The following is a 25242-nucleotide window of genomic DNA, read 5'->3' as shown; positions in this document are numbered from 1 at the left end:
ACCGCCATATAAAAGCCAGACTACAGTTTGCAACTGCACATGGAGAGTAAGATCGTACTTTTTGGAGAAATGTCCTCTGGTCTGATGAAACAAAAATGGCCATAATAGCCATAAAGACCATCGTTATGTTTGGAGTAAAAAGGGGAAGGCTTGCAAGCCGAAGAATACCATCCCAGCGGTGAAGCAAGGGGGTGGCAGCATCGTGTTGTGGGGGTGCTTTGCTGCAGGAGGGACTGGTGCACTTCACAAAATAGATGGCATCATGAAGAGGAAAATTATGTGGATATATTGAAGCACCATCTGAAGACATCGGTCAGGAAGTTAAAGCTTGGTCGCAAATGGACAATGAATTTTTACTTGGATTAAATGTCAGGAATCGTTAAAAAAAAACGGAGTTTAAATGTATTTGGCTAAGGTGTATGTAAACTTCCGACTTCAACTGTAGGTGCACAGTACTGTGAGGGAAGAGCCAAGGGGGACATTGATGTGGCAAAGCCCTTTTCAAATGCAGCCAGGACAGCTTTACAACAGGTGAGCGAGTCAGCGTTAGGTCTCTTTGGGGCTTGCAGTTGTGAAAGTGATGATGACTGCAACCACTAAGACGGGTGTTTATTCAGTAGTTTATTATCCAAACTATGGCATAAAAAATGTATCCAACTTTGAATCACTGTGCATTGTAGTGCTAGTGTATCAAACTATCCCACAATGACTGGAAATAATGTGATGTTTAACATGTTTATTTTGATGTTAAAAGATACATTACTCCCTACAGTACAAAAAACACACATCGGAAAATACAGGACAATTCCAGATAACCTGCAAACAGCTGGAAGAAACTCACAAGTGTCAGTGCTAAGACCAGCACCTGCCCCACTGTGGGAGGTAAAGTTCTGAAAGACCTCGGCACTGTGCAAAAACAGTGACCCGGTAAAGGTACTGTGGAAGAAAAGGACACATTTGTATACCACATGAAGGGAACAAACTCATTAAATGTAAAAACTTTTTTTTTTTTTTTAGATCCTTCAGCTTATGGTCAAACTTAAGGCTTTTACTACTAAAATACACTGGTTGCATGCATGTCTAGCTTTGCTCAACAGACACTGACACGTACAAAATCATGGATGTATATGAAACAGTGGTTTCATTATAGAAATAAATCAGGATAATCTGGAGACTAAGGTGATGCCCAGAGAAGAAATTAAACCAAGATGCAAGTACTACAATCTCAAGAGGTAACACATTCTCCCTTGACTTCACTTGTTCTCTGGTCATTTCCATTCTGAAAACTCTTTATTTCACTAACTACTGAATACAGTCATGTCCACTCCAAGATTTCCCTCTTTATAAAACTCTGTGTGATTTATCTTGAAGACAAATGTTTCGGTAATGAACCTTGCTGTGTTTCAGACTTGCAAATCTGTGAAATAAATGCAAGTCATAGCAATTGAATCAGGGAGACAGTTTCTTTTACAAGTCTAGACACAAAAGGCAAGTGGGAGATGACCAACATGTAAAAACATTTTGGTACAGGTAATTATACAACTAATTTACAAGCGAGTCCAAACTCTGGCTATGCTTCTTCCTTCCCACCAAAACATCCCAATTTAATAGGTATACTTTTCACAATTAACTTGCACACCTCACCTCTATAGTTGTTCAAATAAGAGCCTAAAAAAAGAAATGTAAATTGGATTTGGTGGTTCCTAACAGTTTAAGGAAAGAAAATCTACCACTATAATTTTTCTGTCTAACACAAGGATCACCAACTCGATTAAGCCGCAGGCGGATTTTTTTTCTTGAGTGGCTGGTCGTGAGGCCGGAATATAATTACAAAAAAATGTGTAGACTGCAAATTGACCGAAAGAAGCCCAACCAGATATGACTAAAACAATCATTTCAAACCTTGCTACATGTGTATACAATCACATCTCTATTATGCATGGAAATACTTCAGAACAGATTTCCTAAATTAAAAATCACTTGGAGCTGATTTCCTGATGTTTTCACAGTATTATGTCCAACAACAAAAATATACTCTTTGGGGGGGCGCGCTAAACGTGGGCCGCCAGTTAAGGATACCCGTTCTAAAATAAATGTGCGGGGAAAGAGGGAAGGAGTATGAGAACTGATCAGATTTTTCTTCATTAATTTTCCATGTTTGGCATACACACAGTGATACAAGCATTGAAAGATGTGGTAAACAAAGTAAAAGCACTCCTCTCCCTGGGTCTGTTTCAAATTCCCTTCAGTCCTATTACATCTGGGGACCTAGTCAGAACAAATACAAAAGTCTTTATTTTTCATACCCTCTGATACAACTGATCGAACCAGGATTTAAAAATATAGTGGCTACTTCCGCACTGCCACCCGTCTTCCCACCAACACTTGAAAACAATGGAGACGAACAATAGTAAACACAAAAAGAAAGAAAGTAGTTGACGTTTTAAAAATGCAGTGACAAGGAAAAGCTTAAAAAAATACAAAAATAAACTACACAAATATCTTCTGCATCAGTGCTTGCTAATTTCTGGGGAAGATTTTTGCAAGATGTGTGTGTATGCTGCAAGTTTCAGTCCTAGAAAAGTCGGTCTCACTACATGTTGTCCTTCGTCATTCGATTCGTTGTCCTCTTCATAGCATCAGACCTCAGTTCTCATCTCAGGGGAAAAGCACACTGATGAGATTACTAGGAGACTGGAATCCAGTATGATATCGGAATCGATTGGTTTCTTAAATTAAGCACATTTCTCCTTGAGGGAAAAATAACCCCTTTTGTTTGATTTCTCCATTTTGATAGTTTAGATGGGAGGAACAAACACCACCACTGCCTCTTGTTCAGCACATCCTCAAACTGTACATCAGCTCGTGTAGTCTCACTACACCCCCCCTCCCCACCAAAAAAAAATAACATTAAGCTCAGGCCGGCTCACAGCTTGTGAAACTGTAAATGTTTCTCTACAATTGCTGAACTACTGAAAGTAGCCAAAAAGATGTATAATAAAAGTAGCTAGAGAGAGAAAAAACTAAAAAAAGTTATGAAGTAAAAGCTATAATGTGCTTTTTTAAACGTGTTGCTCTAGAAATAGTGGGACAAATAGAAAAAGGGTCTTGCCTACAGAACTATATCTCTTATTGACTTCCATCTAGGGTTTCTGCTGCCATTTTGTTTATGTTGCTGGCTGGATGTAGGTTAACTTGAGAATGGGGTGAAGTCAGGATGAGGATGGAGGGATCAGTCTTCCTGGTCAAAAAGGACAGCGGGGGGTGTCATCTGTGCAATCTCACGGGTCCGTTCTTGCCTTCTTTTGACCAGCAGCCTTACTGCAGGGGCAGACAGAAAGCAAAACATTTATTGAAAATAATTTTCCATTGTTGAGGAAAATATTCATCCACAACCAGTTAGTGATGATAATGTGTGTGGAATGTAGGCTAGATTAGATGGAACCAGGTACTTACGCATCAGGCGAGGAAACTGGTCTTTTTGGGGCAAGTTTTGCCGAGGCTCCATCTTTGCTGGACTCTAAAAAGGGGAAAATCCGTTAAAGAGTAACCGTACTTACACACTTAAAAACAAGTACAACCATAATTATAGAGACGCTGCTCCATTTTGCTGAACAGCAGAATTTAAATGAAAGTTTACCCACCTTGCAGCCATCGGACTTGTGTGGCAGGGCCGTAGCCCTTCTCGTTGCGCGCAGCTATGCGGAAGATGATGGCGGGCTTGGTGGTGTAGTCTATGTGGGCATTGGAGAGGCTGGAGGACTGCACCAAGCAGGAGGGGTTGGGCCCACAGTACACCCGCATGAAGGCCAGCTGGGCTGGGGTGGAGGCTTTGGGCTCAGCTGTCTGGGTGCTCTGGATGGCCAGGTACACAGAGTACTCAATGATCTTCCCTGATGTCACAGAGGGAGGCTCCCAGGTAAGGTGGGCACCATCTGGGCTCTGAAAGGGAAAGATGGAACTGTTGTTTTAACGCAAAACCAGCAGAAAAACAATCCATATTCCATCAAGACTAGAAAAACTACAACCTCCAATTATTTGTCAAGAGTAACCTAAAACAGTAATTGTTCCGTTTCTAGTTTGCAGTTTTACCTTGCTGATTTTGATGGCACAAGGTGCTCCAGGGAAGCCTGGTAAACAGGTCTTAAAAGCAGATATCTCTGAGAAGAAACCACGACCACAAGCGTTGATACCAGCGACACGGAACTTGTAGGCTGTGCCAGGCTGCAGCTCCATTTTCTTCATCTGGTTATAGTCTGGGATGGCACCCGAGTCATCCTACAACACACACATTGTTAGTGCTGCACTGAACTCTGATCTCAAAGCCATAAAAGGCATGAATCCAGCTTTGAGGCTTACCTCCACTTGAGAATCGTCCTCTGGGATGAAGAAGTGCGTAACCACCATGTTTGTCACCTTGACGATGCCAACGTCAAACCACTGGTTCTCTTTTTTTACAAGAGTCTTGATAGGGGCTGGTTGAGGGTTTAGCTTCTGTATATTTCCGCAACATAAAAAGGGAGTTAAAGCATGTTGTGCCATTCAACATTCCTCTCAAATTCTGATCACAGGCAGGATACAAGCAGGACATTATGGGTACTCACCCCACCCTCAATGCCATTGGCCACCTCTGCTACAGCAGCTTGCAGCTTGGCTGGACTGGCAACAGAAAATGTGCTTGAGGGGGCCAGGGCTGCAAGGGGACAATAGGGAGAAGTCAATTTAAAGACCTAGAGAAACTTAAGAACAAAGAATTACACTCCTAAAAGAGAATATAAAGAAATACTCACTCTCAGTGGATGTGCGCGGCAGCAGTGATGCCACAGCGCTGGAGACAGCTGCAGCCATCTCGGGGTGTCCGTTGCTCTCAGACGCAGGGTCGTTGAGGCTGTCTGCGGGGGCAAGGCCCTCAGTGGGTAGGGCCTGGGCATTTCCTTGCTGCTGGGCCTGGGCCTGGGCCTGAGCCTGGGCCTGAGCCTGGGCCTGAGCCTGGGCCTGAGCCTGGGCCTGAGCCTGAGCCTGGGCCTCCTGGAGCTGGTGCTGCTGCTGGACCAAGGCTGCCAACTCCTGCTGGGTCAGGACGATGGGGATTGTGATGGCCTGCTGTCCGGTCGAGCCAGAATCACCCTCATCTATACATGCAGGGGAACGCAGTTTGATTGTGAGATTGTTACAGTTGGGGAGCGGTTGTCTTCACACACATTTAAAGTCTTTTGAGATGAATCCATTTATAATCTACCAACAATTGCCTGGTAATACACTGCCAATCTGAGGGCCATACTTACTCATGACTGCCTGCTGTGCTGCCTGGAGGACTGCCTGAATGGCCAAGGCCTGGGCCTCCTCTGTGGCTGCAGCCTGCGCCGCTACCTCCGCCGCTGCGGTCACAGCCAGCTCCTCTGCAGACAGACCTGTCCCCATCTGTCCCTCTGACAGCTCTGGGGACGGCCCAGTCTCCATAGCTGTCTCTCCCCCCTCCGTGGCCGCGTCTGTCTGCATGGGCTCTTCTGTGGAACCCGCAGCACCCTCAGTGATCGACAAAATGGACTGAGATAAAAAGGGTAGAAATTAATGAGTGCAAATTCTCAAAATGGACCAGATGAATCAATTATTTCCATACATTACTGATTTTGGGCATTAGTTGCTGATAATTTGCCTAACCATGCCAGTGAGTAATTCTGAACTAAACTCTTAGCATAACAATTGTGGAATTGCTAGTGTATCAGTACAGTATAGACTGTCAAAGCATTGTTAGTTCAGTTAGGGGTTTCTTTACAGGTACTGAGGGCCCCGGGGCTGGTGTGGACTGAGTCACAGTAGTGATGGCTCTGCTCTGGATGGTGGCTGGGGTTGTTTCTGATGCAGTGGTGGAAGGAGTCTCTGTACTGCTGGTGGCACTGTCTGCTCCATCTGCTGTAGGAAACACATGGCATTAAATATAGCCCTAAACATTCAAATAAAACCATTTAAAAAACAGTATCTATTCTAACGGTATACCTGTGGCAGTAGTTGCCGTGTTGGTGGTGCCAGTCTCGTGAGTTTCACAGGGGGGGTTGGAACACACCCTCTGCGCCGTCCCTGTCTGGTTCCCGGCCATGTTTGAGCTGGCCTGGGACGGGGTGCTGGTGGTCCCAGTTTCGTGAGTCTCGCAGGGTGGGTTTGAGCACACCCTCTGTACAGTGCCAGTCTGCCCATTACCCATGCTGGACAAGGACTGAGTGGCAGTGTTGGTTGTGCCTGTTTCATGTGTCTCGCAGGGTGGGTTTAAGCACATCGTAGAGCCCACGGCTGGCTTGGGACTGTGCACAGTTCCGGTTTGGGCTGAGCCCATGTTGGAGCATGCCGTGGTGGGGGTGAATGTGGTGCCGGTGCTCAGGTTCTCTGGTCCCTGGTTGCCTGTGGCGGTTCCGGGGGAAGAAGAGGTGGTCGTCTGAGGGGGAGAGGACAGAGATGGGGGGTGAGAAGATGAGCTACTCTGGACAGTGCCCATTTGGTTAGACCCCATGATGGAGTGGGTGATGGTTGAGGTGTTCGTGGTGCCCATCTCGTGGGTCTCTGATTTAGGGCTTGTACACACCCTCATTGCCCCGCCCATGTTGGTGGAGGCGGTCGTTGTGGTGTTGGTGGTGCCCGTCTCGTGGGTCTCACAGGGGGGGTTGGAGCAGACCCTCTGCACCCCACCTATATCGGAGGAGGCTGTGGTTGCGGTGTTGGTGGTTCCTGTTTCGTGGGTCTCACAGGGGGGGTTGGAGCAGACCATGTTGACAGTGCCAGGGACATCCCCGACCTCAGTGGAAGAGGGCTGCTCAGAGGTGGGGGAGGCCAGGAAGGACACAGGCAGGTCCTGTACTGGCTGGGCCTCAACCCCGCTGGGGGTGGTGATGAGAGTCACCTGGGTAGGCTGGTTTGCTGACTGCAATGAGAGCACATCAGGTAGTGATTATGATGGAGAAAACCCAATCAAAAAGTTCTCCACATTGTACAGCATGACATTTCATGTCCCAATTCTCAAGAACATAATTGGAGCTATAGCTACATATCTGTATTAAAGAATAGCAGTCGGCTTACCATGGTGGAAGCGGAAAGGGTAGTAGCTGTGGTCAGACTGGTCTGGGCTGCTGACACAGTGATGGCAGTGGGGTTGATAACTTGGCTGGACAGGGTGGCGATGGTGCCAAGGGTGGTGATTGGAGTTGCCAGAGAGGCATTGGCACTGGCTACAATGCTCCCTGCCAGACTGGAGGAGACTGTCCCTGTGACAGTCCCCAGGGTGGTGACACCTAGGGGAACGAACAAAGTACTAACTCAACAAGGGGCAGACAGCTGGAACTATGTGTGATTTTGTTTTTAGCCGCATACTTATGAATTGAACAGACAGCACCTGTTAATAATTATGAAAATGTTATCCATACCAGTTGTTCCCTTGACGACCAGTGTAGTTATATTGGGCTTGACAGAAGACATCGTGACCGGGGTGACGAGTCTGACTCCACCCATGGGTACAGTGCGCAGAATGGTGCCAGGTTGGCCCGGGGCTCCCTTCAAAACCACCTATAAAAACCAAGGGGGAGGTAAAATAATATAATTGAGAAGCTAGGGGGCACTATTACGCTCTTCCACTGGGGCAAGACATTTGATACAGCTATTGGTAGCATTAACATCTGCTAACCATGTGTATGTGACAAATAAAATTTGATTTGATTAATCATCAGAGAAGACTCAAATATAGTCCCCAGAGGTATGCATGCATTTCAACTGCTCCAAACACTGCTGTACTTAGCCGTATGATATTTATCAAATGTAACTAAATATAAAATGCCATGTGACATTGAAAAGTTAAAAAAGGCGCCAATGTCAAAACTGAAACATCTCAAATTGTTTCACATGGCCTATAAATATTATGCATAAACATATATATGCATATTCTACAAGAGGTTGTAAGGGTCATCATTTCTGTGAGGTACCTGTGTCAGCCCTTGCTGGCCAGTTGCAGTGCCAAGCTTGGGCATGGTAGTGATGATTTTGCCTGGAGTGCCAGTGGTCATCATCTTGGTGCTGATGATGGTATAGGGCGTCTTCCCTGTGCTGCTGGTCACTGTTAGCAACAAAACAAACGGTCAGCATATGGTCCTCTTGTATTGTGCTGAATTGTCCCTGAAACATGAAGCCAGTGGGTTCTGACCTGTGGCTCCAGGCTGGGTCATAATAGCAGACATAGGGATGGTCTTGATGATGGTGGTACCCTGTTTGGTTGTGGTGGGCGACATGCCGCTGATGTTCAGGATGGTGGGTTTGTTCCCGGTTCCTCCCGCCTGGGATGTGGTGATGATGGTGGTGGGCTTGCCGTCCGCTGAGGTCACCAGCTTCAGTATGGTGCCGGCAGGGAGAGAACCCTTGGTCTACGGGAGACAAAGTGGATTATGAACATGATCAACTGAAAGCAGGCTGAGCCTGCCCATGGAGTTTTAGCTACCTCCTTCTCCTGCTCTCATGCAGATAGCTGACCTGTATGAGCTGTGTGAGAGGGTTAGTGGAAGCCTGGCCTGTAACAGCCGATGTCTGCACTGGCTTGGTTTGTACCACAGACATCATCTTGCCAAGGTTGGAGATCTGCTGACATAGGAGAGAGACTCAAGTTTATGAGTCACCAGAAAACATCACAGTATTTGGCGCCAGGAGATCAGTGTCATGTGGACAACTGAACGGAGTACGGCTGAACTGTGAGTACAGCCAATCTAACTGACCCTGACAGTCGTGCAGATCTATGAACTCAAGCTGTTCCTTATCTTGGAGGTTTCCACAGCCACATCTTCTATCACGGGTTCATGCCTAGGCCATATAAGATTCATCTGATACGTGTGGGGGACAACAACAAAAAACTAGCCAAAGTGTGAAACTATTTCTCAGTTCACAGCATGCATATCAAATTCTTAAGGAGCGAGATCTTGTATAAGGAGAGACATTTCTCACAACCTTCTGCCTGTATTCCCTCCCCTCCGTGTCCTGTAAGACTGTCTAGTTCTCTCACCAAAGTGCCGCTGCCTCCCATTGTGAGGGGGCTCTTGACCAGGGTGATGGTCTTGGTGACTCCTCCCACCATGGTGGTAACCACCTGGTGTTGCTGGGCTACGGTAACCGTGCCCGACTTGTGCACAGTGATGATAGGTCTGTTGGGCGAGTTGGGTGACGATACGGTCGCTGTGCCCACCTGAGCTGCAGCTGTCTTCAGCATGCGAGTGGCTGGGTTACTAACCTGGAAGTAGAAAATACAAACTGTGTTAAGGGTGTAAATTCTAAACTGGGCCATGACAGAGACTACCTGACAAACCCATACATTCTGCCATTGAGTTTCATTTTTTTTTTTTTACAGACTGATATTTGATGAGTCTTACCATGAGAGGGTCTTACCATGAGAGGAGATGCCATTTTGACTGTGGTGGAGCCAGCCATGGTTTTGACAAGGGTGGCACCTGCTGGAATGTTGAGTACAGTGCTTGAAGAGGGTGGGATCTTCTGTGTGGCTGCTGCAGCTGCAGCCAAAGCTGCCATGCCACTCATCTGAGGGCTGCTGCCGACTGGCTAAAAGAAAAACAAACAGTCCCGAGTGAGACAATACTCTTGGCATTACTCTCGAGACAACTTTTTATCCTTGAATAACAAAACCATTTCACAATTGTCCATACTGTTCCTTGGGCGGTCTGGGCAGGAACAACCATGCGAACTCCTGGAAGAAGTGTGACAGGGGATTTCCCAGCCTGGTTGGGTCGCACAGTGACAAGGGAGGTACCAGTGCCAGACGGAGGCGCTGCAACCTTCAAGATAGCTGTCAAAACAACAGAAAACCTGCTCAGTATATAGAGCCTTCGAGGTCTGCTTTTTACATACCATTTGGTATACGGTTATCAAAATACAATGGGCTGTAAAGATGAACAATGAAAACTGTGACAATAGTCCATAAAATGGTACAAACAACCTCCACTTAACAAGTTGGACATCCATGGTTTTACCTGGCCCATGAGCTGTGGAGGCAGCCAGCGGGCTTCTGGGAATGTTGGGAAGGATTGTAGGGGAAGAAGCCTGGGGCACAATAGTGATACCTGTGTGTGGTAGGTTCTGAGCAGAGGGAGCAGCTGTGGCTGGGCCCTTAGGCAAGTTCCCTTGCAGAGAGGTGGCGGCATTGAGGGCCGGCGAGGTCACAGCAGTGGCAGCAGGAATGTCGTACTTTTGTAGCTGCAGCAGATAGGTGTCTGCAGTGGACACAGCACCCCAGCTTACCTCCAGGGAGTTGGTGTTGGCACGGACTAGCTGCACTCTCGAGGGAGCGTGTGGCCTCTCTGTAACCAAAACATAAAATGGTCACATATCTTATAAGCAATCAACAGAAGCAGAGAAAGCCTCACCAAGAGCACAGTTGAGCAAATACTGTGGGCTTGCTTTACCAGAGTAAATGAGCAAATAGGAGTTGACTCACCTGTTTCAAGGTACCAGAGGTCTTTACAGCAGACTTGGTTGTTCCATGCTTTACGGTAACCGTCACGGCCACTCCAGACATACAACCTAGAGTTGATGGCCACAGAGCAATGTCCTGCCCGGGCCCTTGGGATATTGTCCTCCAGAGTATCCATCGCCACTGATTCCCAGGCCATGGAGTCTGGGGTAAAAAGAAACATGAGGTTTACATTTGATTTTTTGACAGTAATATAACTTGACCACCAGGTGACACTGCCATTTACCAATGAATGTTCACTCAGACTGAGTTTGTTGGAGTCGATCAATTCATAATACACAAATCAAATCTAGAGAAACAATCAGTGTGTAAGGTTTAATGCAAGTAGTAGCACCAATAACTGAAAACGGAGAGACGAACCAAGATTTAGGCAGGCCAGTGTGTTTGTGCACTTCCATTCCTTCTCATGTGTGGCCACCTTCACATCATCCATAACCAGGGGAACCCATCCCCCAAACACAAACATCCTACAATGAGGTAGACAAAGAGATGAGAATCAAGCAGTCATCAAAAATAGGCTACTGCCGAGAGATTTAACCAACTGTTATTCCAGAGATCTAAATGATCATAATATCATTTTTATAATTTCAACAGGTATTCAGAGATCTCACTTGTTTGTGATGGTGGTGGCAGAGTGAAGACTCCTGGGCAGAGGTGCGGTGCCATTCACTGATGGCTTAGTCCAGGTCAGGGTGTCTGCAGACAGAGCAGGATCATTTAGATAATACACCGACTAGACTGATTTATGCGAATAAGAGACAAAGGGTGATTATATACAATAATATGGTAATACTGTTAACTCAGGAGCCTACCGATGTCAAGTGCCCATAGATCTCCCAGACGACAGCCACTCATCCCTCCATAGATGATCAGGCGAGATTTCTTGCTGTCCTTTTCTGTGTACACTACGGCAGTGTGGCTCTCGCGAGGAGGTGGCAAAACACCATAAGTAATTGGTATATCCCAGCCCACAACACTGGAGCCAGCACGAAGCTCCAGGGTGTACAGATCATTCAGGTATCTAGTTACAAAATAGAGATTTCAGTCAGAAAGTATTTTGAATTGCTTACTACAAAATCTCTGTTTGCTTCCATTCCACAGCATAATTTATCCCATTACCCCACTGGTCACATTTCACATCTCCTTCTTAAGGCATCCGTACCTGGGGATGTTGTTTTTGGGGTCCTCGCTGTCATTAGCCAGTCCTCCAAACAAGTAGCACTTGTTACCCACCAGCGAGAAACTGTGGCCAAGTCGAGGACAGGGAGGTGGGCCATTTTTGGGAGTCTTAGCTTTCAACTTTTTCCATTCCCATCTGCTGGCCTGAACAAAAAAAAGCATATGCAAAAGATGATAGCATGCTGTAATCCATTAATCATAATCTATTTATAAGTACTTAAAGACAGCCATTTAACCCCTGGATTTAGCTCTAGCAATGTTATAGCAAGAATGTGGTGTAAGCATTTCATTACCTGTAGCTCATAGAGATCATTGCTGTATTTTCCATATTCCACCATTCCACCAAACACCAGAAGCCGGGTGCCATCACAAACAAAACCATATGCAGCACATCCAGGGGGAATATCACCACGAACCGCAGGGATAAACCATTGGTTTGTTGCTAGATTAAATAAATACAGGTTAGTCTGTGTATAGACAGATAGACATTGTTGGGTGGTCAAGTGCTGGGTAGGCCTATGATGTGAAGCAAATGCTCTTTTGAGTAAATATTTACTCGAGCATGTTCCAAGCATCTCTGACAAATGTAGCCTGCATCTTCTTGTTTGAAAGTGTCACATGAGAAGTGTATGTTCTATGCATTGTACTTTTATCTGCATAACCCAAAGTTTAAAAACGTCAACTGTGTAACGTCATTGCGCTCTCAAAAACGTGACATATAATAATAATAATTTTAACACTTATAACTGTGCATGTTGACTACATAAGTGTTTCTTTGGAACAAAATGTTGAAATAACTACATTTGTAACTCGGGACAATATCAGTACAGTAAACAGAAATTGAGTGCATCCAATAATTGAGTGTTCAAAACAGTGCTCCTGTCGTCCATTTTATTTTAGCGCGCCATTTTCATTTGTGCGCTTTTCGTTCTTTGCCACCAGGCGGCGACAGTTTGTCAGGTAATGTCAGACTACATTTCTCTAAATCTGATCTCCAGCACACTACACGAAACAGGCTGCTGACAACAGCGGGCGAATGCAACATATAGAGGGGCCATCGGATTAGAAGAAGAAAAAAGTATAGTAGAATTACGCATCTCCTACAGTAATTGCTAATATACAATAAATTCGTGTATGGAGAGTTGGCAATATGCAGATTCGGCTGCATGGTTAAGTTATCTTACCTGTGTTGTAGACATGCAACTCATCCACAATTCCTTCATTTCCTCCTCCAAAAACAACCATCAATTCCTTTATAGCAACGGCTCTGTGACCATGTCTGGGCCGAGGGACAGGGCCAGACCATCCCAGTACCCGCTTCCATCGTGGCTGTAGAGCTGAACCAGTCATATCCTCTTCACGGGAAAAAAAGTGTTGTTTAAACAAAAAAACGAGAACTCCAAAGCAAGATTGATGACAAGTTCTGATCAAGTCTATTGATACTTGCGAAGTGAGGATAAAACTATGACAAATTGTGCAGAGTGAAAACTGCAGGTGCAATCGAATGTTGGGCCCAAACCCGATGCATTGATAGAGTGCATTTGAAAAAAATAATATTGTAATTGTAAACTCCAGGGAAGTCGCCATTTTCCTGACGTTTCGCAAAAAGCCGGCAATTATAATAATGAATTATGATACACCTAATAGCTACTCACTCTAAAGATAAAATGTATTCGACATCACAACTCAAAGCATAGAAGTTATATTGCGCGTCCTTAGAATTTTTTTATACGTTTGCATCTTGCAGTTAAAGCTTTGAAGCAACCCTTAAAGTGCCACTATGGGAGCCGCCATCTTGTATAACAACCAAACAAACCTCCGCCAGTCTGAAAAATGGCGGAAGAGAAGACAAATGAAAGACATACGTGTGTTAAATTAAGCTTTAACCTACTGCTTCAACAAGCAGGTGTACTAGCCATATCCCACTACAGTCATATTACTAAATATGTGGATCAAGTGTACCACTAATAATACACGAAAAGCATTTGCAATTAGACCCGTTTGTGGATTGCGATTTTCACGCTTCTCTGGGAGTCGCCATATTTGTCACATTCATTCAATCTATCGCCGCTTCTGCTTTGCATTACAATTGTACACATCTTTCAAGTGGAATCGAATGTAATTTCTCAGATGCACAATACCACGTGAAATCTGAAACTTTCACAACACATCAATTAGAAACCCGCGCATGCACTACAGAGTTATGGCTAATAGACTATCGTAGCCAGCAAACTCACAATGTTAGCATGGCAGGCTTATTAGCACAGCGTCCTTTACCAATTACATACAATAGTTAGATAAATATAAATGCATTATATAGCCAGTGTAATGTAATTCAATATGTAACATTTCAAATAAAGTGTTGTTATTTATCATGCCGTCTCTGGTATCAGCCATCTTTTCGAAAATCGGCCTACTTTTAAGCTCCCTCAAGAAAAATGGCCGTACAGTTCGCCACAACAAAACACCTATATTTACAAAATCTGACATCCATAAGACATATTACTTACTTATTTCGGTGTACTATTTCCAATAAAACGATTTGGGTGTCTACTCATGAATCACTAGCCCAAATTCATTCGATTTGTGAAGAAGTATTCCCTCTCATGCCTGCCTGGAAGCTGCCATCTTCTTGACAACCAAAAGGGGAGGAAAACAGCATTTGGCGTCACCCAAAACAAACATGGCGACTGGTATAGAACCGCTATCAATTAATGCACATTGGACTTAGATAAACGTGCGTTTTGATTTCAAAACAACCTACACAATTCAGTGTAATATCTTTGAAATGGGCATTTACATTTGGACATCAAATATTTAATTTAGTTCGTTGGAAGTTATCATACTTGCACGGGCTACATTGTCCCTTAATAAAGATGGCGATGCACACATATTTCAGTTTAGTACACGATTAAGCATATATAAGAGTTGTGCTATTTATGTTATCTAAATAACTTAAATAACAAAGCACATAATAAACTGGAATTATGAACATTTTGTTTTGGGGGACTTCACAGTCCCATTCAACACCCACTGCTAATTGCCGCGCCCCCACTTTCAATAAAGCGACAGTGCGGTACCGGATTTTGGCGTATCTGAATGTATGCACGAAGGCATCAACAAGGTAAATAGCTTGCCCTACAGGTACCCAGTAAGCCATATGAAGACATTCACACTTCTTGTCTGTATGCAAAGTAACATATGAGGGGCATATCCTGCATGGGAAAATTTCAGACCCAAAGAACAAGACCAGCCAATGGACATGACTCTTTAGCTTCAAATGGCTTAAAGGTGCTTAACATTCATTTTGATAAGTACTTTTTCTCTCATTGCTAACTACCGGGACGTTTGAAAACACAGGCTGAGGCCTCCCGAGTGGCGCAGCGGTTTAAGGTACTGCATCGCAGTGTTGTGGCGCCAATCCCAGGCTGTGTTATTACGGATCGGGAGTTCCATAGGGCGGCGCACAATTGGTCCAGTGTCGTCCGGGTTAGGGGAGGGTTTTTCCGGGGGATTTACTTGGCTCATCGCGCTCTAGCAACTCCTTGTGGCAGGCTGGGTGCCTGCAGGCTGCCTCGGTTGTCAGTTGAACGGTGTTTCATCCAGCACATTGGTGCAGCTGGCTTCCCGGTTAAGGGAGCAGGTGTTAAGAAGCATGGTTTGATGGGTCATGTTTCGGAGGACACATGACTCAACTTTTGCCTCTCCCAAGCCTGTTGGGGAGTTGCAGCAATGAGACAAGATCGTAATCATGAAATTGGGGAGGAAAAGGGGGTAAAATACTAAACAAAAAACAGACCGTGGGCAGGGAGCTTAAATTGATGAGCTCCCCTTGACTGACAGCAAATGTAGCAACTTGGATGCAGTGTTGCAGTAAAATCATCCCCAGAGAATTTCTTTGATCTGGTTTCCATCAAATATCACCCAATTTAATGAAAAGCATGATTTTGACTGTTCATGTCCTTTAATGGGTTATTGCAAAGGATAAGCATTTATCTGTTGTTTTTGATATGTTTATTTTCTTACAGTAAAACATAATTCCAACAAAAATGCTGAGGAACATAGATAAAACATGTCTACATTCAAAGAGTCAGCCTAAGGGGTAGGACTATTTTAGGTTATTCTGTCAGTAGGCTATTCAGGTGTAGGTAGGTAGGCCTGGCTGTGAACAGCATACCTTTTATGTAGGGTAAATTAAAGTGAATTGAAATTCAATCTCAAGAATTTAAAATGAATTACTTTTCAATTATTGAATTGAAATTGAATTTCAATGGGAAAAGTACAGCATGCTGGATGTCTAACAGGGATTTAATTTCACATTTCATAAATGTAGATGAAGGAACGGACAGGAGAAAAAAAGCACTCAGTAGGCCTTTACACCTGAGACATTTTGCTACTATTTTCACTGTTGCTCTTTTGGTTTATGGTGGGGCATAGGCTTATATTCTGACCATCTGCCAGATGCGGGCGCTTTCCTCAATGGAACAGAACTGCATTTTCTCTTGTGCTTGCAAAAGATTGGCAGGGGGCAGTCTAACACAGCAAAATGTCTCAGGTGCTTACTGAGAGTTCTTTATTTAATCCTCTCTGTGCCTTCATCTACATAAAATGTGAAAACAAATCCCTGTTAGGCATCCAGCATGCTTTACTTAAATTGCAATTTGAGGGAAGAGCAAATGAGCCTACCTCTTCACATTGCCTGTCCAGTTCCTTATGGGAAATGTATAGGTAGTTAGAACATGGATTTGTTTTCTCCTGTTAAGTTAATTCACATAATGTAGCTGAAGGAATGGAGAGGGTTACAGAGCAACATTTCTGCCAGCCAGCCAACCAACCCACTCACTTTCTTTATAGCAAGCAGATACTCCTCCTTTCTCTGCATTTGATTCCTCTGTTCTCACCTCAGTGTTTGAAGTCCTCATCTGACCTGGTCCTCTTTGTCTCAGGATATATGATTAGGGTAAACCCATTTAAATTCAGTCATTTTTTGACAACATCCCTTTTGATTTAAACAAACCTTTCCATATATGTTTGCTCGTGGAAGAATGGGTCAGAAAGTTATTTTGGACCTGAATGCCAAAACATTCAGGAGATAAAGGTGCTCAAATTTGACCTGTTTTGCATGCCCCATACCATGAGACATCTGTCTTCATCACTGGAAAAGATAAACGGTTGAGTTTGATATTATTTAAAAGCTTTCAAACTATTTTATAATTTCTTTAAAAATATATACTTAACAAAAATATGAAATGCAACAATTTCAAAGATTTTATAGTTACAGTTCATATAAGGAAACCAGTCCATTTAAATTAATAAATTAGGCCCTAATGTATGGATTTCACATGACTGGGCAGGGGTGCAGGCCACTCCCCCCTCGTGGTCTGCGGTTGTGAGACCTGTTGGACACACTACCAAATGCCTCAGTTTATGGTAGAGAAATTAACATAAAATGATCTGTCAATAGCGCTAGGTGGAAATTCCTGCAGTCAGCATGCCAATTGTGCGCTCCCTCAACATGAGACATCTGTGGCATTGTGTTGTGACAAAACTGCACATTTTAAAGTGGCCTATTGTCCCCAGCACAAGGTGCACCTATGTAAGGATCATGCTGTTTAATCATCTTATTATTTCAGCTCATGAAACATGGGACTAACACATTACATGCTGCGTTTAAATTTTTGTTCAATGTAGTTTTATAAAAATTAAGACTTTTTTTTCAATTATCTAAATACATGTAAACTCATGTTTTAAATATTTGCATATGTTGTATTTTAGACCCTACTTTACATCTGAGGTGTTTGTGTTGTGCCTGCCATCAGTTGAGAGACAACATGCTCTTGAATACAGTATGAGTGTTATTTCAATCATAGAAATAGAATTCTTAGAATTGACATATCCCTTCAGACCACTGCAATTTAGCTGGTACACCATTGAAATGTAAATTGAATTTCAATCTTATCTTCTAATTACTACCACAAAGATGGCCTCTGGTCCACCCACCATCGGATGTCAACCTAATTGGGTGTGTCTATTCTATTATCGATATTTCTACAATTTCAATAGGTTTCTATGGAGGATTGACAGTATAATTTAAAACAACAGTCCCATTCTCTGACGTGTGGACCTCCAACCATATTTATGCTACCATTTGAAAGTTGACCCCACCCTCTATTCAAGAGCATGTTGTGTCTCAACTGATGGTGAGCACAACACAAAAACCTCAGATTATGTAAAATAGGGTATAACATACAACATGTGCGAATATGAGGACGAAAATAAAAAAAATTGGTCCAAAAATTCCCTTTCAGAGCACCTACATTGGGCAAATATGTAAAAGAGATTGAATTCAAATGGATATACCCATTACACTTTTTTCTTATTTGACTTATCTGATTGTTTTTCTAATAGCCTAAATTTGTCCTTTCGTCTATCATATAATCTAAGATGTGAAACAACATCCATTTGCAATATACATTTGCACTTATGTGCATTTTTGTATATTGCTTGTAGTATATGCATGGTATTTTTAAAGAGTGCATGCATGGCACAAGAGTAATGGAGAAGGTCAAATTACTTTGCATCAAAAAATGACTTGTAAAACATGACTTCTAATCTCAAGAAAAAAAAATAAGTAAACCTGTCTGATACCAGTTGCTTTTTAAATAAGTCCAACATGTCATGATGACAGAACATTTTGTGACCGGCATCTGAACAAAAACCATTCTGACTTGGAACATGTCAGCATGTTTTTCAGTAATGGAGGGTAGTCTTAGCTTTAGAATAGATGTTTTAAATTGGAGGACTTGTGTTATGCATTGACAGGTTTGGGATCGCAGTGGATTTAGTGACTGAAGATCAGTTCGACAGGATAAGCTTAGCATTGATAGCTGATAGTTTGTCAGGAACAGCGGGTAAAGACTGTACAGTCGTGGCCAAAAGTTTTGAGAATGACACCAATATTACTTTTAAGAGTTTGCTGCTTCAGTGTCTTTTAGATATGTCAGATGTTACTATGGAATACTGAAGTATAATTACAAGCATTTCATAGGTGTCAAAGGCTTCTTTTTTTTTACAATTACATGAAGTTCATGCAAAGAGTCAATATTTGCAGTGTTGACCCTTCTTTTTCAAGACCTCTGCAATCTGCCCTGGCATGCTGTCAATTAACTTCTGGGCCACATCCTGACTGATGGCAGCCCATTCTTGCATAGTCAATGCTTGGAGTGTGTCAGAATTTATGGGTTTTTGATTGACCACCCACCTCTTGAGGGTTGACAACAAGTTCTCAGTGGGATTAAGATCTGGGGAGTTTCCTGGCCATGGACCCAAAATATTGATGTTTTGTTCCCCGAGCCACTTAGTTAGCTTTTTTCCGGATGCCCCAAACAATCGGAAAGGGGATTCATCAGAGGAAAATGACTTTACCACAGTCCTCAGCAGTCCAATCCCTGTACCTTTTGCAGAATATCAGTCTGTCCCTGATGTTTTTCCTGGAGAGAAGTGGCTTCTTTGCTGCCCTTCTTGACACCAGGCCATCCTCCAAAAGTCTTCGCCTCACTGTGCGTGCAGATGCACTCATACCTGCCTGCTGCCATTCCTGAGCAAGCTCTGTTCTGGTGGTGCCACGATCCTGCAGCTGAATCAACTTTAGGAGACGGTCCTGGCGCTAGCTGGACTTTCTTGGGTGCCCTGAAGCCGACTTCACAACAATATAACCGCTCTCCTTGAAGTTCTTGATGATCCGGTAAATGGTTGATTTAGGTGCAATCTTACTGACGGCAATATCCTTGCCTGTGAAGCTCTTTTTGTGCAAAGCAATGATGACTGCACGTGTTTCCTTGCAGGTAACCATGGTTGACAGAGGAAGATGATTGACAGAGGAATGATTCCAAGCACCACCCTCCTTTTGATGCCTCCAGTCTGTTATTCGAACTCAATCAGCATGACAGAGGGATCTCCAGCCTTATCCTCGTCAACACTCACACCTGTGTTAACGAGAGAATCACTGACACAATGTCAGCTGGTCCTTTTGTGGCAGGGCTGAAATGCAGTGGAAATGTTTTGGGGGGATTCAGTCATTTGCATGGCAAAGAGGGACTTTGCAATTCATCTGATCACTCTTCATAACATTCTGGAGTATATGCAAATTGCCATCATACAAACTGAGGCAGCAGACTTGGTGAAAATTAATATTTGTCATTCTCAACTTTTGGCCACGACTGTAGGTCTACTTACATCTTTTCTTCCCCACATAATATCACAATATGCTGTTTGGACTTTATAATGCAGCAAACCATTATTATTTAGGTCTATTAGATGATGTTATCTGTGAAGTAGACACACAAAAAAAAGGTTAGGTGTTAAACAAAATTTCTCCTTCACTATTAGCCTGAGGACCTGAGCCCTATAATCATGCTTCAGGACAACTTGGCCTGATGACTCCTGGCTGTCCCCAGTCCACCTGGTCATGCTGCTGCTCCAGTTTCAACTGTTCTGCCTGGGCTAGGGAACCCTGACCTGTTCACCGGGCGTGCAACCTTGTCCCGGACCTGCTGTTTTCGACTCTCTTTAGACCGCACCTGCTTTCTGGACCTCAATGCTTGGCTACAAAAAGGCAACTGACATTTACTCCTAAGGTACCTGTTGCACCTTCTACAACCACTGTGATTATTATTTGATCCTGCTGGTCATCTGTGAACATCTTGAAGAAGAATCTGGCCTTAAATGGCCATGTACTCTTATCTCCACTCTGCGCAGCCAGAAGAGGACTGACCACCCATCAGAGCCTGGTTCCTCTCTTCCTAGGTTCCTGCCTTTCTATGGAGTTTTTCCTAGCCACCGTGCTCCTACATATGCATTGCTTGCTGTTTGGGGTTTTAGTCTGGGTTTCTGTATAGCACTTAGTGACATCTGCTGATGTGAAAAGGGCTTTATAAATAAATGTGATTGATTGATATACACATGCAACTAACAGTTATTAAAACATTTATGATCTCATGGTTGTTCAAGAACTTCATTGGTAAATAAATAAGTGTGTGTCTTTGAACATGTGTAAGCTGTGTGTTAGAGAGAGCTGTGTGATGCGCGGGGAGGGTAATAAATTAATTAACAAATTATCCGATTAACATAATTGAAAGTATGGTATGCTAATAAAAGTCAACGTGACATAGTTTGATTAAACATCTTGCCCATGGCTTCAGTTTCAGACATGCCTTTTAGTTATTATAATTTAAAAAGTGAAATGCGCATTATGTTTCTCTGCCAAAAATGATTGTTAATTCTTTCCACAGATGCTTTGGAATCTTTTTTATTCAAACTTTGATAGGCTTTGGTTGCCTACAATCAATACATTCTTAATTTGACATGAGCTCACTACATATTTTTCTGAGATGCCATCGCATCTTAATTCTGTACATTTAAAAAAATCTAAATAAGCATTTTTATATCATGTTATTCTGTTTTTGCCCTTGACATTTAAAGGATAAATGTACCTTCTCAAAAGGTCAGTAAACCAAGTGTTGCTAACTTTAATCAAATCAATGTATCATGTAATTAGCACAAATTAAGCCTTTCCACGTCATTTGAAAGAATTCTGTCCAGAATTAGACCTTTAATTATGGTGACGCACCTGTGTTAATTAGCTCATGTGTTAATTACTAATGAGATTGTGGAAGTGCCTGCAGAAGCACGTTCAGTAAAAGGATAAATTAAAGGTTGAGTAAGTTGTTTTAGAAGCTAGCAAGATGCATTACTTACCAACAACAGCAGCAAATCCCCCTCAAAAACGACATCCCATTTAGAAATGTACTTTCCTTGCTTTGTCTAACTACATTATCTTGAATCAAGTAAATTACTTTTTTTGTGGTTCAGAGTAGTGATGTGCAGTTTGAGAACGATTCATTCTTTTTGAAAGACTATTTTTACTGACTTGAGAGTCATGATTCATTTTTTAGGGTGACTCGTTCATTTTAGTAGTTCGTTTGACATACTGGCTGCAATGAATCCTACAGCAGGATTAATACCTCGTTCCTCCAGCTCAGCGGCTCCGGACAGCGCATAGAATAAAAATACATGTTTAGAACTGTTCGCATTGTGCAGGAATTCATGCAATTTATTAATGGTGCTTGCGAAGCAAAAGTCCCCACTTTAAATATTTGACATACTACTTCTTATTTTTCTTCTAGTTTTGCTTTAGCTCCTAATTCCTCTTACCCAGTGTAAACCAAAAAAGCCACTCAAACTTTACGTTCTGTTTACGGGTCTGGATTGAGTTGCTTGTATACAACTTTGTCCTTTTTGTCCATCTTCACTTTCATAGGACTTTTCAACATTCTAAATCTCCCAAGTGTGACATTATCACATCCATTTACTGTAAAGGCAACCATACAACTTTTGAAACATATCAGTTACGTTGACCACTTTGCCAACAACTGAGACAAAAAGTTAGTGTATGAAATCTTTCTCTGCTTATCAAATCTGAACTCGGAACAAAAATATCTTATACCGATCAAACGATACAGCTGTTTAGCTAACCGAGTCAGACATTTCCTCTCATTTTTTTATAAACCGCTGACATTTTGACCACTTTCCCAACAAGTTAGACATGTTATTGGGCATGACATATTTGTCTACTTATCTGCTATTCAAATCTGTCGTCTGAACAAAAATATCTCTTATAGATCAAAGTTACAGCTGTTTTAGTAACCGCATCAATAACATTTTCTGTGAACTCTTAGAAACAACTACCGTTTGACCACTCCCCCAACAAGTTAGACTAAAACATTGAGTATATGAAATCTTTGTCCACTTCTCTGCTATTTAAATTAAAAAATTGGTACAAAATTCGCTTTTACCAATAAAAAGTTAAAGCTGCCTATCGGAGTTTTGAGTGATGGAAAGTAACTAGTTAACGTCAGCTAACAGCGCTCATGTCCGTTGCTATGGATACTCATTCTCAGAAGCATCATTTGTTTTCTCAGATTTCAACACGGACTGCAATTTTTGATGGACCTTGACAAGCAGAAACAGGATGTAGAAAATGAATGAAGGAAAACAGCACTGCCCTACTTTTGAATTTGACTAACATTACACTGCATAACGCTGCCCACACAACTACCAACCACAACTACTGACTGCAACCATACAACTATGGACCACAACTACTGACCACTAATGACCACAATCACACAACTATTGACCACACATCTACTGGCTACTACTGACCACAATCACACAACTATTGACCACACATCTACTGGCTACTACTGACCACAATCACACAACTATTGACCACACATCTACTGGCTACTACTGACCACAACTGCTGACCACACAACTACGGACCACAACCACACAACTACTGACCACAACCACAAAACTACTGACTGAAGGTGACCAGATTTCTGAAATGAAAACCGGGGACATTTCCTGGGAACAGCTCCAGCCGGGGACAGGCCACCAAAAACGGGGACTGTCCCCGGAAAACGGGGATGTCTGGTCACCCTATACTGCCTACAACTACAGACCACAACCACACAACTACTGACTGCAACTACTGTCTCAATCAATGAGGCACTAGGCGAAAAAGGTCCATATCAGGGGATATCTTCACATGACATGTTTTTGATATTCCAGAGAATACAGACCATTTCTAATTAATGTTTTTGTGGATTTATACCATATCCTGACAAATGGGTGTGTTCTGCTATTTCAACCACACCCGTTGCTGACAGGTGTATAGAATTTAGCACACAGACATGCAATCTCCATAGACAAACATCGGCAGTAGAATGGCCTCACTGAAGAGCTCAGTGACTTCCAACGTGACACGGTCATAGGATGCCACCTTTCCAACAATTCAGTTCGTCAAATCTCTGCCCTGCTAGAGCTTTCCCCCGTCAACTGTAAGTGCTGTTATTGTGATTTGGAAACGTCTAGGAGCATCAACGGTTCAGCCGCAAAGTGTTAGGCCACACAACCTCACAGAATGGAATTGGCGAGTGGAGAAGCACATAGAGCATAAAAATCATATGTCCTTGGTTGCAACACTCACTACTGAGTACCAAACGGCCTTTGGAAGCAACGTCAGCACAACAATTGTTTGTAGCTTCATGAAGTGAGTATCCATGGCCGAGCAGCCACACACAAGCCTAAGATCACCATGCCCAATGATCACCATGCCCAGCATCGGCTGGAGTGATGTAAAGCTCGTCGCCATTGGACACTGGAGCACTGGAAACGCGTTCTCTGGAGTGATGAATCACACTTCACCATCTGGTAGTCCGACAGACATCTGGGTTTGATGGATGCCAGGAGAACGCTACCTTCCCCAATGCATAGTGCTAACTGTAAACTTTGGAACAATGTTCTGGGATTGTTTTTCATGGGTTTGGCTTGGCCCCTTAGTTCCAGTGAAGGGAAATGCTAACGTTACAGCATACAATGACATTCTAGATGATTCCGTGCTTCCAACTTTGGCAACAGTTTGGGCAAGGCCCTTTCCTGTTTCAGCTTGACAATGCCCCCGTGCACAAAGCAAGGTCATACAGAAATGTTTTATCGAGATCGGTTTATAAGAACTTGACTGGCCTGCACAGAGCCCTCACCTCATCTCCATTGGGATGAATTGGAACGCCTATTACAAGCCAGGCCTAATCTCCCAACATAAGTGCCCGACCTCACTAATGCCCTTGTGGCTGAATGGAAGCATGTCCCCGACGCAATTTTCCAACATCAAGTGGAAAGCCTTCCCAGAAGAGTGGAGGTAATTCCAGCAGCAAAGGGGGGACCCATCTCCATATTAATGCCCATTACTTTGAAATTAAATGTTTGATGAGCATGCTTTTGGTCATGTAGTGTATGTGATATCCTATTTTCTCTCTTCATGTTAGCAAATACTGACTGTATGCATCGCATATGTGTTTTCCCAACACATTCCAAGATAACAAAGTATATTGATTCCAGATATGCTTCTCTTGGCTAAGGTCCATATCTGGATCTTGATATGCTGAAAATAAAGATTATTTCTGATGTATTTCTGAGTTTAAAGCAATAATTTGGTCAAATATGAAATTCCTCCGGATATCATTCATGGTATGGCCGGCTATTGACTTATGAGTTTGTAAGCGGTATGTGGTCGACTTGACAAGAAGTGAGAAGCTGTTCAGAAAATACTTCAAACAAGTTAGAGTAGCTAATTTTAGATGTTTTATTTATCTTAGTAACTAGAATCAAGAACGTTAGCTAATTTGGCCAGCAATCAGTAGGGCTAACTAGCTAGGCTTGATAGGGGAGTAAAAGCTAACTGGTAGCCTAGCTAGCTAACTGTTATGAATTTTATGAATTATGACTAAACAATGTATTCATTTATAACTATAACTAATTAAACTCTACCCTGTTTTACTATATCTGATTAATAATGTTAGTTCATAAGAAAGAGGTTATGTAGCATGGACAAGGGCTAATTGGAAATGATAACCATTGTGGATGAAGGAATGTATGTGTGTGCCTATGTTTGAACCAACCCAGCTATAACTCTGTGGGTACAAAATAAACCC

At 43.0% G+C, this 25242-nt stretch overlaps 1 protein-coding gene across 6 annotated transcripts; it reads right to left on the bottom strand.

Annotated features, from left to right (window-relative positions):
- Nucleotides 1–721: 721 nt before the first annotated feature.
- Nucleotides 722–14352, bottom strand: LOC112254372 (host cell factor 1). Of its 6 annotated transcripts, XM_042324297.1 has the most exons (29): nt 14197–14352; nt 12871–13041; nt 11980–12128; nt 11670–11830; nt 11320–11528; nt 11119–11203; nt 10868–10974; nt 10472–10651; nt 10008–10334; nt 9684–9823; nt 9409–9579; nt 9029–9253; nt 8506–8613; nt 8183–8399; nt 7965–8095; nt 7413–7551; nt 7069–7280; nt 6578–6913; nt 5998–6430; nt 5777–5913; nt 5286–5547; nt 5026–5132; nt 4791–4995; nt 4605–4693; nt 4360–4494; nt 4093–4278; nt 3645–3942; nt 3457–3520; nt 722–3321 (listed from the first exon to the last, which is right to left on the bottom strand). In XM_042324297.1, exons 2-29 carry the CDS (start codon nt 13034–13036, stop codon nt 3282–3284), a joined length of 5019 nt encoding a protein of 1672 aa, XP_042180231.1. In that variant the 5' UTR covers nt 13037–13041; nt 14197–14352; the 3' UTR covers nt 722–3281. The 6 variants fall into 6 exon arrangements, with proteins under 6 accessions (XP_042180231.1, XP_024282659.1, XP_024282658.1 ...); XM_024426891.2 differs by having other exon boundaries at nt 4791–5132; nt 5777–5910; XM_024426890.2 differs by having other exon boundaries at nt 4791–5132; nt 8506–8610.
- Between the last annotated feature and the right edge of the window lie 10890 nt (nt 14353–25242).

This window comes from Oncorhynchus tshawytscha, linkage group LG07 (genome assembly GCF_018296145.1).
Source record: "Oncorhynchus tshawytscha isolate Ot180627B linkage group LG07, Otsh_v2.0, whole genome shotgun sequence".
Classification (NCBI taxonomy): Eukaryota; Metazoa; Chordata; class Actinopteri; order Salmoniformes; family Salmonidae; genus Oncorhynchus; species Oncorhynchus tshawytscha.
Note: the sequence above shows the minus strand (reverse complement) of the source record. Positions and strands in the feature narration are given on the sequence as shown.